Source organism: Macaca mulatta, chromosome 17, assembly GCF_049350105.2.
Source record: "Macaca mulatta isolate MMU2019108-1 chromosome 17, T2T-MMU8v2.0, whole genome shotgun sequence".
Taxonomy (NCBI): Eukaryota; Metazoa; Chordata; class Mammalia; order Primates; family Cercopithecidae; genus Macaca; species Macaca mulatta.
The window spans coordinates 16433269-16452809 of record NC_133422.1 but is presented as its reverse complement, the minus strand read 5'-3'; the positions used below and the strand labels follow the sequence as shown (position 1 = coordinate 16452809).

General features: G+C 40.9%; 2 protein-coding genes across 5 annotated transcripts in view; one reads left to right on the top strand and one right to left on the bottom strand.

Moving 5' to 3' along the window:
• SMAD9 (SMAD family member 9) overlaps window positions 1–19541 on the top strand; it is a 112566-nt gene that overhangs the window by 75708 nt on the left and 17317 nt on the right. The gene's annotated exons all lie outside the window — the stretch shown is intronic.
• On the bottom strand, window positions 2921–19004 carry RFXAP (regulatory factor X associated protein). Of its 4 annotated transcripts, none has more exons than XM_077973556.1 (3): window positions 18267–19004; window positions 5466–5589; window positions 2921–4387 (listed from the first exon to the last, which is right to left on the bottom strand). In XM_077973556.1, exons 1-2 carry the CDS (start codon window positions 18864–18866, stop codon window positions 5482–5484), a joined length of 708 nt encoding a protein of 235 aa, XP_077829682.1. In that variant the 5' UTR covers window positions 18867–19004; the 3' UTR covers window positions 2921–4387; window positions 5466–5481.

Genomic DNA, 19541 nt, shown 5'->3' with positions numbered 1-19541 from the left:
TAGTAAATCATCCTGGGCATTCTAAAGCAGGTTAGTGCCTCCTCTCTGTGTTCCCATAATACTTTGTGCCCATCGATGGTCCGTATCAGTTCCTGCACCACCCTGTTTACTTATCCTTCTCTCTGCCAGCCTGGGACGTGTTTAAGGACAGGGATTCTATTTATTCATTTTCAGCATTTGCCAGCTACTGTTTGTTTAGAAAGGCTTTTGGGGATCACATTGTAAAGGCAGAAATGGTAGTTGTTTTTAACTCTTCCTTTAAAAATATCAGTAAGTATTTAGCTTCTCCCTTTCAAAATAAAATGCATTGCAAGCCTCCAATTGCATATCATGTGACCATGCACAGCAGATAGGGATCAGAAAAGCGCACTTGTGTTTCAGTTTGGAAATAGTTATCCAGCTGCATAGCAGTAGCATGGAAAAGTAGCTTTAGCAGTTAAACAGTTAAAATTGCTTTTATTCTAAGCATTTAATTTGTTTTCATAATGTGAATTTGAGTATGACAAGCATAAAGAATTTTGATGTTATAAGACCAAGTTAACAAAAAGACACTAATTCTGAAAGTTTACCTCTGCATGATGACTGATGGTTCCATTATTTGCATGCATCTGATAAAAATGTTAGGTATGGCCTCAGAATGACTCTTCATCTAAATGCCAATGTTAAATGGAGTAAATATAAGGAAAATTATATTCAGTTTGGTTTTTAAGCCAAACAGAATTCCCACCTGCAATGTGTTATTTGGAGAGAACGCTTGCAAGTGGCAGGCTAACTTCTCTCTAGTCTCATCATTTAGGAAGGAAAAGCCTAAAAATTATCAAAATAGGCCAGGAGCGGTGGTTCATGCCTGTAATCCCAGCACTTTGGGAGGCCAAGGTGAGTAGATCATCTGAGGTCAGGAGTTCGAGACCAGCCTGGCCAACATGGTGAAACCCTGTCTCTGCTAAAAATACAAAAATTAGCTGGGCATGGTGGAGGGCACCTGTAATCCCAGCTACTCAGGAGGCTGAGGCAGGAGAATCGTTTGAAACTGGGAGGTTGAGGTGGCAGTGAGACGAGATCTTGCCATTGCACTCCAGCCTGGGTGACAGAGCGAGACTCCATCTCAAAAAATAAATACATAAATATTATCAAAATGATCCACTGATGTTTAATTTCAAATATTCCAAACATCATACTGTAAAAGTGTTTTGTCTTTTCTGATGCCATAATAGTATATACTTTCTTATCCATTCAGTCTTCAAGCTAAATATTATACCATTTTACAGTTCATTGTTCACACACTTGCTTTTCTTGACTCAGTTATTTTAAAACAAATTAAATATAGCCCATCACTACATGACTGTGGAAAGTGAAATTTGTCTTAATAAAATATTTAAAGGTATACTGAAATGATTATAGTACAATGTTTAAAACATGTTGATATACAATAAAATATTTTAAACTTAAAATCATTTCTTTCATACATGATGAAAAAAATGTTACATTGATGATTGTTTTCTAAAGGAGTTGGTGAGATTATAGATTACTATGAAAGGCGTTTGCAAACAAAAGTTGGCAAAGTTACTATTTGTTTTTCCTGGTTTGGCATAAAAAGGAAATACAAAGCTCAGTGCTGAAGGACAAGAGAGAGCTCTTCATCTTGCTGCAGGAGTGGAAAAGAACTAAAAGGATGGAAAGAACTTCTGTGAAACAATGATCCATTAGCATTATACCATGTAAATCATGATGGCTTGAAGTAAAGGAGAGAGGCAGAAATAGGCAGGAGCTTGGAGGTAAAGGGTTTTACATATTAAACTGAGACATTTGGACCACAGGTTCTTAAATCTGCAATGACAGTTTAAAGCATTGCTACTGGTTACTTTAAAAAGCAACAGTCTATGATAGACCCTCCTTGGGGACCCCTGAATCATGATCCCCCCATCCTTGCTCCAGACACGCTACAGATTGCTGTGGAAAATCGTGTCGGAAGACATTTCAGAATTTGGGAGTTTAAGGCTCCAAATTGTCCCACTGCTTATAAGCTTTACGAGTTTGGTTAAGGTTTAGAAAGCTTTGGGTAAGCAGCAGAGGGCACTCAATGTACAATAAATATCACATATTCTAACTTGAGGGAAATGGTTTTTTGATCCAGGGTATGCAATTGGCTGGGTGCGGTGGCTCATGCCTATAATCCCAGCACTTTGCGAGGCCGAGGTGGGTGGATCAGCTGAGGTCAGGAGCTGGAGACTAGTCTGGCCAAAATGGCAAAACCCTGTCTCTACTAAAAACGCAAAAGTTAGCTGGGTGTGGTGGTGTGTGCCTGTAGTACCAGCTACTCAGGAGGCTGAGGCACAAGAAGAGCTTGAACCGGAGAGGTGGAGGTTGCAGTGAGCCAAGATTGTGCCACTGCACTCTAGCCTGGGCAACAGAGTGAGACTCTGTCTCAAAACAAACAAGAAAACAAAGAGTGTGCAATCATTTTTCTTACATTTAGTTACAAGTATTATAGCATACAATCTAGTTGGTCACTATTGTTTATACTAGCTAAGTTTATATTTTAAATAAGCAAGATACTAAGCAGTGCTTGCCTTAGAAATGTGATGAGATTCAACCCCTAGCACTGGAAGACTTTTATTAATTTCCTGTTGCTGCTGTAAAAAAGTGCCACAAATTTTGTGGCTTAAAACAGCATAAATTTATTTTACAGTTCTTACCCTTACAGTTCTTGAGTCCAGAAGTTTGAAATCTGTCTCACTGGGATAATGACAAGGTGGTGGCATGGCTAGTTCCTTCTGGAAGCTCTAGGGGGAATCGTTCTCTTGCTTTTTTTTATTTTTATTTTTATTTTTTTAGCTTCTGGAGGCTGCCTGCATTCCCTTGGCTGGCTATGCTTTTCTTGAATCTCTCTAACCTGTTGCTTCCATCATCACATCTCCTATTTCTTCTTCTGTAAGCAAGCGTTCCTCTTGTAAGGACACCTGTGATTACATTCTGAGCCCATCCAGGTAATTCAGGTTGATCTCTCCATCTCAGAATGCTCAACTTAAGCACCCCTGCAAAGTTCCTTTCGCCACATAAGACAACATCAACAAATCCTGGGAATTAGCACATGGATATCTTGGGGGGCCATTATCCAGCCTATCACAAGACTCTACTGCTGACTGATACTGGAGGGAGGCAGGGAAGTGCTGGGTAGAGAAGAGTGGGGTCCCAGGCGAGGGCTCCACCCTTGGGCCTGTGCCCACAGACCTAAGTGAGAACAGGGATTCTTGTTTTTGCACCCAAATGTTGCATTTCCCAAGACCACTGTGGCCTGCCATGCCCCCATCCCATGGCCATATAAACCTGAGACCTTAGCAGGCACAGACACAAGTGGCTGAACATTGAGAGGAGCAGAGAAAGAGAGTGGCAGAGAGTGACAAAGAGTGGGAGTGGCAGGGCGCACGGCAGAGAAGGGAAGAGGCATCTCAATGTCAAACAAGAACGGCAGGACTCCAGAGGAAGAGCGCCTTCTCATTCCGTGCCCCACTTCTGGTTCTGCATCCGTCTTGCTGAGAGCCTCCACCGCTCAATAAAACCTTGCACTCATCCTTCAAGTCCACGTGTCATCCGACTCTTCTGGTATGCTGGGCAAGAACGTGGGGTACAGAAACCCGTCACACTGGACACTGCCCTTACGATAAGGCACAGGGTCTATCGAGCTGATTAACATAATCCATCTGCAGACGGCAGAGCTGAAAGAGCACACTGTAACACACGGCCACCTGGGATTCAGGAGTCACAGCCAGCCATCCCTAGATGCTGCCGTTAGGCCGAAGCCCAAAAGCGCTCCCCAAGGCCTCTGCACCTGCCTGTCTGTATGTTCCTCCTATGGGTTTGAGCAACAGGGAGACGAAAGGAGAGAGCCATACCCTTGTGGCATGCCCTGCAAGGGGGCTAAGGGAACTCTCATTTCACTAGTTATCTTGTGCTCTAATCAGAACCATCATCAGTGGAAGTTAATGGTTAAAAACCATTATCTGTTGTTCATGTTATTAGGTTGTATCCATTTCCATTAACATAGGGTCCTTCTTACAGCTGTCAGCTGTCCAATAAACCAAGAATTTGACTAACTTACTGTGTAACTATGGGAGGTTTTACTTCAATGACCTCCAATGAGCCACACACATCCCAGTGTTGATGGCCACCCGCATGACTTTGGGTTAGCTGTGTGACCTAATTTGGCCAATGGCATGTTAGCAAGTATCGAGGGAAATTCTCCCCCAGTAATTCAACGTGAGTCCTTTTCTATTTTCCCGAAGTGTCGGCTGGTCTGAGAAATAAAGGGAAAGAGTACAAAAGAGAGAAATTTTAAAGCTGAGTGTCCAGGGGAGATACCACATGTCGGCAGGTTCCGTGATGCTACCTGAGCCGTAAAACCAAAAAGTTTTTATCAGCAATTTTCAAAGGGTAGGGAGTGCATGAATAGGGTGTGGGTCACAGAGATCACATGCTTCAAGGACGACAAAAGATCACAAGGCAGGAGGTCAGGGCGAAACTAGAATCACTAATGAACGTCCATGTCCAGCTGTGCATGCATTGTCATTGATAAACAAGGTTCAAGAGCAGAGAACCGGTCTGACTAGAATTTGCCAGGCTGGAATTTCCTAATCCTAGCAAGCCTGGGGGCGCTGCAGGACCCTAGGGCGTGTTTCATCCCTATTTACATCTGTGTAAGGCAGACACTCCCAGGGCGGCCATTTTAGTGGCCCCACCCTGGGAATGCATTCTTTTCCCAGGGCAGTTAATTATTAATATTCCTTACTGGGGAAAGAATTCAGTGATACTTATCTTACCCGTTTTCGGTAATAAGAGAAATATGGCTCTTTTCCACCCAGCCCACAGTCAGACTTTAAAGTTATCTCCCTTATTCCCTGAAAATTGCTGTTATCATGTTCTTAAGGTGCCAGATTTCATATTCAAATACACATACTCTACAAACAATCTGTGCAGTTAACGCAATCATCACAGGGTCCTGAGGCGACATTCATCCTCAGTTTACAAAGATGATGGGATTAAGACATTAAAGACAGGCATAAAAAATTATAAAAGTATTAATTTGGGGAACTAATAAATGTCCATGAAATCATCACGATTTATATTCTTCTGCTGTGGCTTCAGCCGGTCCCTCCGTTCAGGGTCCCTGACTTCCCGCAACAAGCAAGCATTATGCAAGCAGAGGTTTGAATGAGTACTTGCACTTTGGGGCATATCTTCTTGGAACGTTACTCTTGGGAGCAAGCCCCCATGCTAGACTACTGAATGAAGAGATGTCTGTGGGCCAGGTGCAGTGGCTCACGCCTGTAATCCCAGCACTTTGGGATGATGCCAAGGCAGGTAGATCACCTGAGGTCAGGAGTTTGATACCAGTCTGGCTAACATGGTGAAACCCAGTCTCTCTAAAAATTCAAAAAAAAAAAAAAATTAGCCAGGTGTGGTGGCACATACCTCTAATCCTTGCTACTCAAGAGGCTGAGTTGGAGAATTTCTTGAATTCAGGAGGCAGAGTTTGCAGTGAGCCGAGATCGCAACATTCTTTTCCAGCCTGGGCGACGAGCAAAACTCCATCTCAAAAAAAAAAAAAAGAGATGACTATGATGGACAGAGGCTCTGGAGAAGGGGCCAGCAGAATTTCTAAAGGCCCAGATAGTAAATATTTTTGGCTTTGTGGGCCATGTGGTCTCTGTGATTGTCACAACCACTCAGCACTGCCACTGTAGTGCAAAAGGAGCTGTAAATTATACATAAGTGAATAAGCGTGGTTGTGGTTATGTTCCAGTAAAACTTTGTGGACACTGAAATTTGAATTTCATATAATTTTCATGTATCACAAAATATTTTTGTTTTGAATTATTTTTCAACTATTACAAAATGGAAAAGCAATTTAATTACTGAAAGTGTAAAAATGACAAAAACTGAGCATGGGTTGGACCGGCACAGGGGCCTTTGGTTTGAAGCCTCCAGCTGTGGAGGATGGGAGGTCATCTTGACTGTCCAGTCACAGCCATGCTGCCATCTGACTGTGGCCTCATGAGATGCCCCAAGCAAGACTACTAGAAGAAACTCTCAGCTCAGCTCAGCCAACCCACAACACTGTGAGGAAAAAGAAAAAAAAGTAAGTTGTTATTTGAGCCACTGCGCTGTGGGGCTTTTCAGTTATCTAACACACTGAAATAGTAGGAAAGCTGTAGTTGTGCCTATCATTCAGGTGTTTGGCATGTTGATAAAACTTTGCCTGCTGTTCATCAAGAGGTCTCAGATAAGCAGCTTATCACAAAATACAGGCAGTACCTGCAGTTTATGATACGGTTGCTACTCTGGTTCTGATCAATATCTTGTTCAACTTGCTATGCCTGTATGTCAGCTATTTAAGAGATTTCTGTTCTTGATTTTCCAAGAACACGTGAGAAGCCTTGCCATTTTGGTTGCTAGAAGTAAACCCATCAATTCCTGCCTCCTATTGATAGAGGTAGGAGATAGCCAAATGCCTAGGCAGATAGGGAAGGGTACCAGAGAACCTCTGACCTGTCCAGGTCATTGCATTCAGGGGGCTTACCTAAACACGCCCACAGTGAAAAATTCTTTCCCTTAACACGTGCATAATATGGGAAATAAGTCAATATGGAATGGTTCAGACTAAGGGCCCATATGTGCACTGAGGGAATGGGGCAGAGTCACCAGGAATTCATGCCTTATCCAGGGGAGGGGCCTGGTCTCTTCAGCTTGTTTGTGGTGACCTGGTATTCAATTTGTGAGGTGGGAGCCTACTGGTGGTACCCCGCCCCCCACCTTTTTTGGTGAGAGCTTTCTTTTTGCTTAGTAAATTCTGCCCTCCTCACCCTTCAATGTGCCCTCGCACCTAATTTTTCCTGGCTGTGAGACAAGAACCCAGATTTAGCTGAACTAAGGAGCAAAAAATCTTGCATCACCATTACTAACACTAAGGGTGAGCTATTACATTTCCCAGCAAGGGCACAGTGTAGGCAGTCAGGCAGCACTGGCCTCTGAGGACACTGCCATTCCTGCCACTGCTGTGCTTGGCATAGTCACCACAGTGGCCCCAGCATCTGACCTTCAGCACATAGCCGGAGAGACACTCAGGGACTGGTGAGCTGCTGCTCAGAAAGCATTCAGCACTCAGCCTTCCTCTCCAAACTGGGTACCTGAGAATTGCTCTGAATGTCTCAGTTCTAAGTTGTTCTTGCCCTTCAGAATGGGCAATGCCTGGCCTGGGCAGGGGCTAGAGTCACTTTCAATTGCTAACAAAGCAGGACATGTTGAGGAAAGTGAGATACTGGGTGGACTGTATAACTCATTAAAGGTAGCAAATGTCTGGGACTAATTGCAAAAGGCAATTGATTCTTTGTTGTTGGCATTAAAGAGGTGAACAAGAAATAGAGACACAGTAACATATCATTTGGGCATGTTATCCAGAGAAGGGCACCCAGATAAGAGATCAATGTTTGTTTTTTCTTGGACAAGCATTTCCCTGGCCAAAAGGGTCCACCTAATTACCCCAAGAGGCAGGGTGTACATGTCATGATGGACAGTTTAAAAAGAAAAGGCTGGCTCTGCAAGTACAAGAGAAACTCAAAACTAAGAGTCTCAGCACACCCTGCTATGAAGCAAACTTGAGTTTCCATACTAGCAGACAATTTTAGGTTTTCTTAGAAAAATATTGATGTCTCTAATACTCAGTTTCCCTCATTTTTTGTTTGTTTGTTTGTTTATGGAGACAGAGTCTTGCTGTGTCACCCAGGCTGGAGTGCAGTGGCAGGATCAGGGCTCACTGCAGCCTCAACCTCCTGGACTCAAGCAATCCTCCCACCTCAGCCTTCTGAGTAGCTGGGGGCACCACCATGCCCAGATAATTTTTGTATTTTTGTAGAGACAGGGTTTCACCATGTTACCCAGGCTGGTCTCAAACTCCTGGGCTCAAGTGATCTGCCTGCCTTGGCCCCCTAAAGTGCTGGGATTACAGGTGTGAGCCACCGTATTGGCTGGTTTCCTTCATTTTCTGAAAAGGACTGCTGTCACAATTACCCTCACTGTGCCCCCACGTTTCTGCAGATGATTTTAATCAGCATGATGGTGAAGTACAGGTATGCATGTATAGTTTAATGATATAACCATATTGCCATAATAAACACTAACAATTTTAATGCTAATATGTAATGTTAATTAATATATTACTATTAACATATCCTGCTGCTTATTAGATTTTCAAAGGCAACCGGTATAAAATCTGATTAGTGCTGACTATGGTCTCCAATTTAAGAAAAGTAAATCGTTCGAGGTGTAATTATAGGAGGAACACAAACTCCCGCTAGTCATAGCTTGTCTTCTGGCTTCTTCCTCAGCTTTCCATTTGGGTTTTCATGCTGCACACACTCTCGGGTCCTCTAAAGCCCAAGCTACAAATAGCTCATAAAAATCGGCGTCTGTGCTTATGGAATACATCTTAAGACAGGCTACATCCTTTTCTGCTACTAGGGTAAAGCTCTGAAGAGGAAAGATTTATTTTGCTGCAGTAGATGATTTTTTAGAAAGTTCATCTCCAGTGGTTTAGAATAATCCAAACAATCAATGGAAGATGGAGTACTATATGTCAGGGGTAATCAGGGAAATAGCTTATCTTTTGATTGAAAGGTGAGATCAACTCACCTGATTATTAAACATGTCAAGTATTTTCATTAAAATGTTTTAAAAACAACTGTTACCTTCAAACTCAATAAAAGAGGTATTTAAATCAGATTTTTTTTTTTTCTATAGTGAGGGAAGTCAGTCCATTTTCAAATAAACTGCTATCTGAACACAGGCCCTAATCTATGGACCTTCAGCAGTATCTGTGGTCATGAGTAGAACATTAATTTTTCTAGCTAAGGAAGTTAGAAACTAAAGACAGTTACAAACTGAGGGTGTAATAATGATTTTTTAAAATACTAAAATTTCCATTTCAATGAGTTATACAAAAGCAATTAGAACTATTTGACAATATTCATATTAATCATATTTTCTAATTCTAGAAAAAGAAATGGGACATTATAAATCAGTAAACATTTGAAAGATTCCAACTTGAGACTTTTAAAACCAAGACTAGAATTCCTCTGTGTCTAGTAAGAATAAACTAAAGAACAGAATAAAGAAATCAGCCAACTCAAAGGTCAACAACTGGACTTTAATGAATTAATTTTGTTAAAAGCAAACAGATATGCAAGTAAAAACACACACATTAAAAAATGAACAAAAACATTCTTGCTTTCCATAAGTACTTCTCAGAACAGCCATGATTAAGTTTAACTATATATAGAGTTTAAAAAACAAGTAACAAATTTTTGTATAGTTAAACTTGAGACACATACATTTATATCCTAATATTGGATATATTCTCTTGACATTTAATTTGTTATTCCTATTGGTAGGTTTGTCTTTTTAAAAGTTTTAAAGTTTTCCTAGGAGAAAGTATAAGGAAAAAGTATCCAGATTACCCATCATTTTTGAACATTACTTAGGAATAGCAGTTTTGAGATAGCTCAATTGTGAAAAACAATGACAAAATGCTGGACTGTTAGTTTTATTTTCAGGATCTCCTTTTTGAAAAGGATCTTTTTCATTTTGTTTAATAAAAATAAGTATAAGAAAAATAATTTTGTCTTGGCATTGGTGGGCTGAGATCTATACTGTTCACAAATTCAACAAACAAGAAATATCTGCTTTAAGAGATCAACACTAACAGGTAACATGAAAGACAGAAGCCAACTGTAAGAGACACATCCCAGTGTGCTTAGTTAATCCCTCAGGTTTTACTAGCACACCTCTGAAAAGAGATGCACATCCTAAATTCACAGATATTAAACAATAATCACTTTCCTTACATCTATATAAAATGTGCTTACCTCTCTGACAGCTTCAGTCTTAACTGAAAAGAAAGGTTATCAAGAGAACCCAATTATAGGTGCCCCAACTACATGTTAGCACCACAAAATAGCCATCAACATTTCTTAGGAGTGTTTTTGGCACTGTGGGTGAGACAATCCTTAGTATGTGGGACTACCCCTGATACTGCAGAACATTTAGCATTCCTGACCACTCACTAAAAACCAATGGTTTTCAAGGTCACTATGACAATCAAATGGATCCTTGATGAGAACCACTGAGCTAGATGAGTCAAGATTAATATCTATTAACTTTATGACTTCCACAGAAAGTAACTGCTTCATTACCTTCAGTAACAATGACTGAAGAGGAATATATTTTTAAAAAACATTATAATTAAATGTTATTTTGGAAAGATAAGCTGACTTCTTCAAACTCATAGTAATCTGAAAGATTAGATGCACAAAGTGCAATACTTATTTATCCCCAAATGCACACATACATTTACAGGAAAATGTTTATGTTCTACAGGCATATATTATTACCCCATTTATATTTGGTAAAAAAATATGCTCATCTATTACAGTAAGATAAAAACCATGTAGATGTTCTTGATAAGTTCCCTCACATTGATGCTCCTGGAAACTGCTGCTGTCTTTGCTCCAAAACTTGCTGATTTAATAGTTGTTGCTGTTTCTGTAAAAATTGCACTACTTCTGGACTTCTTAGTAACGACTTAGAAAGAAAAGAAAAAAATTATTAATAGCATTAATCTATGTGATTAGACTGTTTTCATGCTATGAAATTACTCTGATGTGTCCCTACACGACACAATATTTCACAAAAATATGCCTGAATCAAAATCACTTTTACATCTGATGCACTGCAACTAAGCTGCAAACTGAAAATAATGTGATGTCACACATCAAAATACTAAAACCTAAAAATAACAGGTGAAGTCTGTTATTGGTGACTTTGTACACAAAGGAAACGCCTTCTATAATATGCCAGCAAATATATCTCTTGAAATACGTAAGAACAAAGAGCACTGACCCAGGATTATAGCAAGAAAAAAAATGGAGATGAAAGGGAGCCCCATGTGAAAATAGCAGCTAAATGCCAGTTTGTACATACATATAAACTAGTGCTAGAAGTCAAGTTTCTCATTAGCCAAGTAAGTCTTCATAAAGAAATTTAAAATTGTGTATATAGGTGTGCATTTATATATGTGTATATATATAGATATATACCAAAATTTCAGGAAAAAAACTAATAGAACTGCTCCAAAACATCCAATACCTTTTTGTACACTCATCATTTTAAAATATAGTTGTAATAATATAACAAATATAACAGACTATGATTAACATATGATTATTAGAGACAGGGTCTGTGTTCCCCACGCTAGAGTGCAGTGGCGGGAGCATAGCTCACTCGGTCTTGAACTCCTAGGCTCAAGCAATCATCCTGCCAGTCTCCCGTAATATGTTTTTATAATAAAATACATAAATTTATAAAGAAAAAATCTTTGGCCCCAATAAGTTGCAAAAAGATAAACTGAATAAAGTGAACATACTATCATTAAATCCTGATTTCAACATTATATGTATTATATCTTGGTACGTTTTCTATTTATTAAATAGTTTTGTTTAAAAATCATCTTAGCTGTTATGACACCGTTGGACATTTAGGTTGCTTCAATTACCTTTTTACTATTTATGATAAATATATTCCTGGCAATATCTTTATGTTTAACTCCATCCATATTTAGGATTTACGTCCTGTAAATGCCTTCATATTAAATGTGATGTCTGAGTCAAAAGGGATGGCTCCTGGTACATAATGCCCACTGCTTTCTGAAAGTGCTATACCAATATATAATGCCATTAACTGCAGGAGGATGCCCATTTCATGAAAGTCTCAACATCATTGCATCATTGTGGTAATCGTTTAAACAATTTTCACTTTTTGTTTATTTTTAATGATGTTGAATACCTTTCCATATCATTTAATGGTATTCCACCTATTTTTTTCTGTTTGTATCTTTTGCAATGTATTGAAGTCAAAGGTTTTCCTCATCAAATTATAGGAATTGTTGTAATAACCTTTCTTTGCAGTTAAGACTGAAGCTGTCAAAGAGGGAAACATATTTTATATATATATATAAGGAAACTGATCATGTTTAGTGATTTATAGGGTGCTCTGTTGCCTAGGCTGGAGTACAGTGGTATGATCACAGCTCATTGCAGCCTCAAACTCCTGGGCTCAAGCAATCCTCCTGTTTCAGCCTCTTGACTACAGCTACATACCATCACACTCAGCTACTTTTTAAATTTTTTTGTAGATGGGGTCTCGCTATGTTGCCCAGAATGGTCTCAAATTCCCAGGCTCAAGTGATCCTCCCACCTGGCCTCCCAAAGTGCTAGGATTACAGGCATGAACCACCATGCCCAACCAGGAATATTTTATGTGATAAAATATCAGCCACAATAACCACAGTCTTTTATACTTGTTGTACGTATTTTTGCTCTAGGTTATTGTGCATTTTGCCACTAGTTTTGACTATAGCATTCATTTTTATGTAGTCAAGTTTATAATCTTCTCCCTGTGATTTTGTCTATATAAGCTAAAAAAAATCTCGTTACAGATTTTTGAGGTAAAGTTTTGATTCTTTTTTTAAAACTTTGACTCCTTATTAGGAATTCATTTTGATGTATAGTGTGATGTCATGAGTTAAAATCTCAAAAATCTCAATAATTCAATTTATAACAAAAAAGTTTGTTAACACATTTATAACTGATTTACAAACAGATATTTACCAGTCTTTTTTGATTTAACACTTGTTCTAAAAGAGTAGGTCTTGCAGGACGATCCCCAAAAGATCCTGTTCTTTGTTTAACAATGGAGAGTATGTTATCTGCACTTTCCTGGGATAAATGATAAAAATGGAAATAGATAAACAGTTAATGTAATAAGTCATGATTACAGGTATTTCAAAGAGGTAATGAACAGGTCTTTGCATTTCTTCCTTCTTCTTGCCCAGTCTCTGTAACACTGGAAAGTTCTTCATTATAGGCAAGATACCGGCAGTTAATTTGATGTAACATTCCTTCTCACTCCCTCTCCCACCTGACTTTCAACCTGGGTTCTTTAGTCTCTTGACAGGTCTCAAAATTAATAGTGTGTGATACAGTGTGATAGAGTAACAGTGTGAGAGGTGGGCCACTAAGATTGAGGCAGAGTTACTTGTGAGCTATTTTCAACATTACAAAAAATGCCAAGTGGAATTGACCATTCTCTTTTTATAATGCTATCCAGGCCAAAACATAATCTGCTTGCCTTTGGATGAAATATATGAACTCAGAGGCAAATTATGCACTGCTCAATAAGATATCTGATAGCTTTTACCCAGTTAACAACCAAAACAAATGGGGGAGTAGTAAAATATTGTTTAAAGAAGCAATTGATAACCAAATCTTTCAAAATTTAGATAAACTTGCTTGAAAAAGCACTAGTATAGTCTCCTGCCACCTGTATGAACAAAACAGGCAAGTCCTAAAACGATACCATTACCCTGAGATTTAACTGCCCAAAAACAAAATCAGCCGCACTTATTACCAGTTAGGTACTCCCAGTTACCTGACTGCATCTTAAATACTTGCAATTTTGTTGGCATAACAAAATATTGTTTAGCTGACTGAAATATTCTGACTCTTACAAAACTATGCTACAATACCACATCCAAAATTCTTACTAAGTAAATATAAAACTATAAATGTTTTACCAGAAAGCCATACTTTACATGAATTTAACCTCTTTGTTCTTTACTTAGAATATTATCTATGCTGTTTTTTTCTCTTGGCCTTCTTTCTACCGGCCTCTGAGTTATCTATGAGAATATCCTCTTAATCTCTTTCATTATGAGAAGTTTACCAACCTTATATTACGAAAACATTTCATCCCTAAATATTTTAGGCCTCAACACGTAACAACTGTAAAAAGAAAATTCTAATACCCAGAGGAAACAAAAATAACTTCTTCCTCCCCCACCGACCCCCGAGTTGATTTTATTTATGAGATTCTTTAATTTTTATGTGCAAGATAATGGAATGCTGAAATTGACTTGACGGTACAGTACCCTCCGCCCTCACAACCTCACTATGCAAATTCAAAAGGTTAATATCACAAAATATTAGATACTGAATTAGATAGAGAAGCTTGTAGTGAAAATAACCTTTACTCATCTAGTCCAAACTTGTACAGATGTTGGAATTCTTTTTCAAAAACTTTCAATGCTCTTTGTCCTACAGAGTTTACCAACTTTTGCCACACTTCATGTGGTTTTGAATAGCTCTGATATTTCGGTAGAATGTTAGGTAGCTTTACTTAAGCTGAGCTGAAATACATACTCCTTGTGATTTATGCCTAAGAGTCCCAGTCACCTCAGAACTATGCCATATAAGTCTACTCCTTCTCTTAAATGATAGCTTTTCAGGTATTTAATAACAACAATCCCACCAACAGAAGTCAATTCATTTATCCCTAGTCCCTTTATGTGTCTCTCATATAGCACAGTTCTTAGATTGGTGGAGTAGACATTATACACACTTGTTCCTCACTTAACCTCGGCTTGTGTAAGAAATAATTTTAGATACCTTAATTTCTTTAATTTTTTTACCTTAATAAATCCTTCATTGGAATAGAGACCTTAATTTCTAATCTTGCTGCTCATAGCATAGCAGAAGATACCGTCATCACCTGTCAGTCCTACTATAATGATCTTCGAAATAGTCTCAAAATCTATAGGCTCTCAACTTTAACCCACTCCATCAGGGTAGGAGCCTCTGCTCCTTCCTAATTATCACTTCATTTAAAGACTCCAAACCCAAATCCCATAGGCTGGCATTCAATACTAGAAAAAACTAGCTTCAACCTATCTTTCCAAATGTTTCTCTCATAAATTTTCCACTCAACTATTACATTTTAGCCAGAATAGTCCACTTGCTATCTTCACAAAAGTGTTTTCTGTATTCCTACTTCTCTCTCTTTACTAAAATGTGCTTCTCTTTCCTTTTATCTACCAGAATTCTAGGGAAGCAGTACAGTAAGGGGGTGAAAGTGAAGGCTCTAGAATAAGACTGCTTGTGCTTGAGTACACTACTTGCTGGCTGTATGACCTAGGCCAAATCCTTTAGCCTCTCTGTGCCTCAGTTTCCATGTATGTAAAACATAGTACCTATCCCATTGCTGAAGGGCTGTGAGACTCCATTTATAGCTTAACACAGCGCTTGACACATAAGAAACTCAGCTCATTAAGCGTAAACTATTACCCATCCTTTCTGGTTTTTCCTGAGTCACATTTCCTCTGCAAAGCCTTTCTGGAGTATCTCAGCCTACAATGATCTATCCTCCTCTGAACTACTAAAACCGGACTATATAGTTGGCTCTTATTATATCCCGACTGGCACTGTTGTTTTCTTTACACTCACTCAGTTTAACAAAGATAAAGACTTACAGATCTTGTTACCTCCTCAGAACTGATAAAGTATCCCACAATATAAGACAAATTGGATAGTAAGCTATTATTTGTTGCTTATAGCAATTAATTCCCTTCCCTAAAAAGTCATGCAAATTATTTCAAAATAGTGAAGCTGGGTGCAATGGTGAGGTAATCCCAGCTACTCGGAAGGCTGAGGCGGGAGGGTCACTTGAGCCCAGGAATTTGAGGCCAGCCTGGGCAACAGTGTGAGACCCATCTCTAAAAATTAGATAAGTAAATAAATAACAAAATAGTCAATTATGAGGTTCTTTTTGTGGGAGGTGCAGAGAGAGACTCTCAGTATCAATTTGCCTTTTACACATTTTCCTTACTGTAGATGTAAATGCTAGGTAGTTAAAAAAAAAAAAAAAAAAAAGTAAGCAGCCATAGGTTAACTACTTCTTTCTTGAAAATAAGTATTATTAAGCTGGGTGTGGTGGGTCACACCTGTAATCCCAGCACTTTGGGAGGCTGAGGTGGGAGGATCGGGAGTTCGAGACCAGACTGGCCGACATGGCGAAACCCGGTCTCTACTAAAAATACAAAAATTAGCTGGGGGTGGTGGTGCATGCCTATAATCCCAGCTACTTAGGAGGCTGAGGCACAAGAACTGCTTGAACCCAGGAGGTGGAGGTTCTAGTTGGCCGAGATCGCACCACTGTACTCCAGCCTGAGCAACAACAGAGTGAGACTCTGTCTCAAAAAAAAGAAAGAAAAAATATTATTTTTCTCCCTCTCCAAAGAATTCTGAAGCGAATGAGCACCTGTGGAACATAATGAGGAAGAAACTTGATCACTTTTACTAACTTTCATTCTTTTCCAGGTGTTTATTTCTCTAATTCCCCATAATCAGAGATTTGGTAAAACATATAACAAGAATACGGATTGAGGGGGTTTTTAAACTAAGATTACAGAAGTTCTGAGCCCATTAATTAGTAGGCAAAATTAAAGTTACATAGTGGATTTTTCTAGGAAGAGTCTTCATTAAGTCACCAGATACTCAAAGGAGTCCTCTTACTCCAAAAGATTAAAACTTAAGGGAAAGAGAAGTCACTCAGTCCTAACCAGTGTGAATTAAGTATGACACACTGGCAACTGTAGATTTTGGAAATATTTAGAATATTATACTTTTTGTTTTTGAGACAAAGTCTTGCTCTGTCACCCAGGCTGGAGTGAAGCGGCACAATCATGGCTCATTGCAGCCTCAATCTCCTGGGCTCAATGATCTTTCCACCTCAGCCTCCTGAATAGCTAGGACCACAGGCATGTGCCAACATACCCAGCTAATTTTAAAATTTTTTGTTGAGATAGGGGTCTCCTATGTTACCTAGGCTGGTCTCGAACTCCTGGGCTCAAGCAATCCTCCCTCCTAGGCCTCCCCAAGTTCTGGGCTTACAGGTATCAGCCACTGTGCCTGGCCTAGAACCTTACATTTGTAAACAATTACAAGGTCTAATATTTTAGTAATGGAGCACTTCAAGTTCAGCCTGAAACTAAGAAATTTAAAGACTTAGAATACATCCTAAGACCCTAAGACAGCTTGCAGTTAAAGAAAAAAATTTTTTGACCACTTTTTTTTTTTTTTTTAAGGAGATAGGGTCTCGCTATGTCATCCAGGCTGGAGTGCAGTGATGCAAACAAGGCTCACCCCAGCCTTGAACTCCTGGTCTCAAGCAATCCTCCCACCTCACCCTCCCGAGTACAGCTGGGTATACAGGCACTTGCCACCATACTTGGCTTGGATCACTTGTAACAAAATTACATTTTTCTCTACACTGAGGGATTATATAGCTCTCACAAGAAGAAATATCTGCTTATCTGTGACAGCCTCAAAGTATACCACTAACAATGACAATAATAACAGCAAAGGTTTGCAAACTTGAACCAGTTGCTGGACACTGTGTGAACACTCAGTATGGAATGGCTCACATATTCACAGCAACACTGTGAATGACATACCATTTTAATGCTCATTTTACAGCGTTTCATAACCTATTCAAGCCACACAGCCAGCAAATGATGGAACAGGGATTTGCACCCAGAAGTCCAACTCCAGAACACTGGTTTTACCTTTGACTCAGTTCAAATCAAACAATCCAAAAGTTTTTTGAGACTTATACCCCATTATCATCCTTTTTTTCCCCCCCTCAGGGGTACTAAGAAAAGGGATAGTGAAAACAGGGTACTAAGAACAAGGATACTGAGAACAAGGTATATTAAGTATTGGGATAGTGAGAACATGAGAACAAGGGACTAAACATAGGGGTACTGGGAACAGAGTTGTAAGAAAAGGGTACTAAGTACAGGGGTACTACAGACAGGCAACTGAGTATAGTAGTACTAAAAATAGGGTACTAGGAAGAGGGTTAACAGAACAGGGCACTAAAAACAAAGTACTAAATAAAGGAGAATTAGGAATAGAGGTACTGAGAACTGGATACTGAGAAAAGAGTAGTGAAAACCGAAAGAGATGACTTTCTCAGAAGGACCAACTTCATCTAGGTTCCTAAGTCTCTAGCGATGAACCAGACCGAACATTTACTCTATGTCCTTCCAGCCATATCCCAGATCTATGACAGCTCTGCCGATGTCACACTATTTTTACTGAAATTTCAGCACCTATCATATGGGTGCAACAGAACTGTTACTGCTTCGCACATGTTGGTATAAACTTTAATTTAGGGCAAACATTCTAATTCTCAACCACTAACCCAGTCACTGCAACCCGGCCCATTTGGAAGCGGATGAGCCGGCCCTGGAGATGCGGTTTGCGTTAAGATTGGGTTTCTTCTTCCACCGCCCACCCCTAGGCTTCAGCTAAGTCTGATACCTCGAGTTTGACGTTTCCCGCGCTGCCAGTCGAGGCAGTCCCACCGCAGTTCAGGGCCTGGTCGCTCTTCTTCTTTTTATACTTGTCCTTGTACATCTTGTTGCGGTGTTTCTTGCACATCCACGGCTTGCGCTGCTTGGCCACCTGGCTCGTGGTCTCGCTGCAGCCTTCGTAGGTGCAGGTCTTGCTCATGCTGCCCCCCCCGCTGCCCCGCCTCCGGGCGCCCCCGCTGCTGCCCTCGCCCCCCGAGTGGGTCTCCTCGTCCTCCAGATCCTCCAAACTAGCCGCGCTCTCGCCTCCCCCTGGAGGGTCCGAAGTGTCTAGCAGGTCCGCTTCGTCCTCCCCAGCCTCCTCTTCGCCATCCCCGGCCCCTTCGCACAGGTACCTAACGGGCTTGCCCGCCCCAACGCTGCCCCCGGGGACCGCGGCCTCGTCCTGCCCAGCACAGGGTTGCATCACCAGCAGGGTGAACTGCGAGGCCGCGGTCGCCACCGGGGCTGGCGCCAGGGCGGGAGCCGCAGCCGGGGCTAGGGCCGCGGGGTGGGGCACGCCGCTGGCGGCGCCCGGCCCCGCGCCCTCCGCGACACCCTGCGCCTCCATGCTGCTGAGACCTGGCCGGGGTCCACGACTCCGGGCTTTTAGCACCTGCCTGGCCTAGCGGCACTTCGCAAAATAAAGACTCAAGACACGCTACGGGAAAGCGCGGCGGTGCCCCGAAGGCGCCCCGACTGCGCCTGCGCCTCCGCAGCCTGAGCGTCAGCGTGTGTACGCCCGCTGGCTGTCATGGAGCGCGGCGCCTCTGGGGGCGGGACTGAGCGCACGGCTGAGCGCACAGCCGACGGGACTGACTGCGCATGTGTGGATCCGGCCCCTTCGGCCAGCTGAGGGATTTGCAGACCCGGTCTGCGGGGCTGTGGTTGGCAAGGCGGGGCTGTGGTTGGCAAGGCAGCGCCGTTTTACCTGAACCTATTGTATCTAAAGCGGTTCAAAGCATCTTCTACAGGAGTTCCAGTAAGCAAATTAAGATTGTTCCTGAGCAGTCTCACAACTTGTAGTGTTAGGATGCTAATTTTATTATTTACCCCCAAACTGCCTGCAAGGGGAGATTTGAAGCTGGGATATAGTGGTGTCACAGCCTGGAGCCACTAGCTCGCAGTCCAAGAGGGCAGAAATGGCTTATTTGAAAATAATGGAGCGGAGAGGGGTGGGCCACACCTTTGGCGGAGTTGTATTTGTATTGAGGGTTAACTTTGTTTTCTTCTCCTGGAAACTCAC

Bases quoted from the DNA above. Each gene is read 5' to 3' on its own strand.
- RFXAP (XM_077973555.1), bottom strand. From the start codon at position 18,866: ATGGAGGCGCAGGGTGTCGCGGAGGGCGCGGGGCCGGGCGCCGCCAGC. The intron at 5,590-18,266 runs GTATCAGACTTA...TTTTTTTTTGAG, and splicing joins CGGGAAACGTCAAACTCGAG to ATGGAGTTTTGCTCGTCGCC.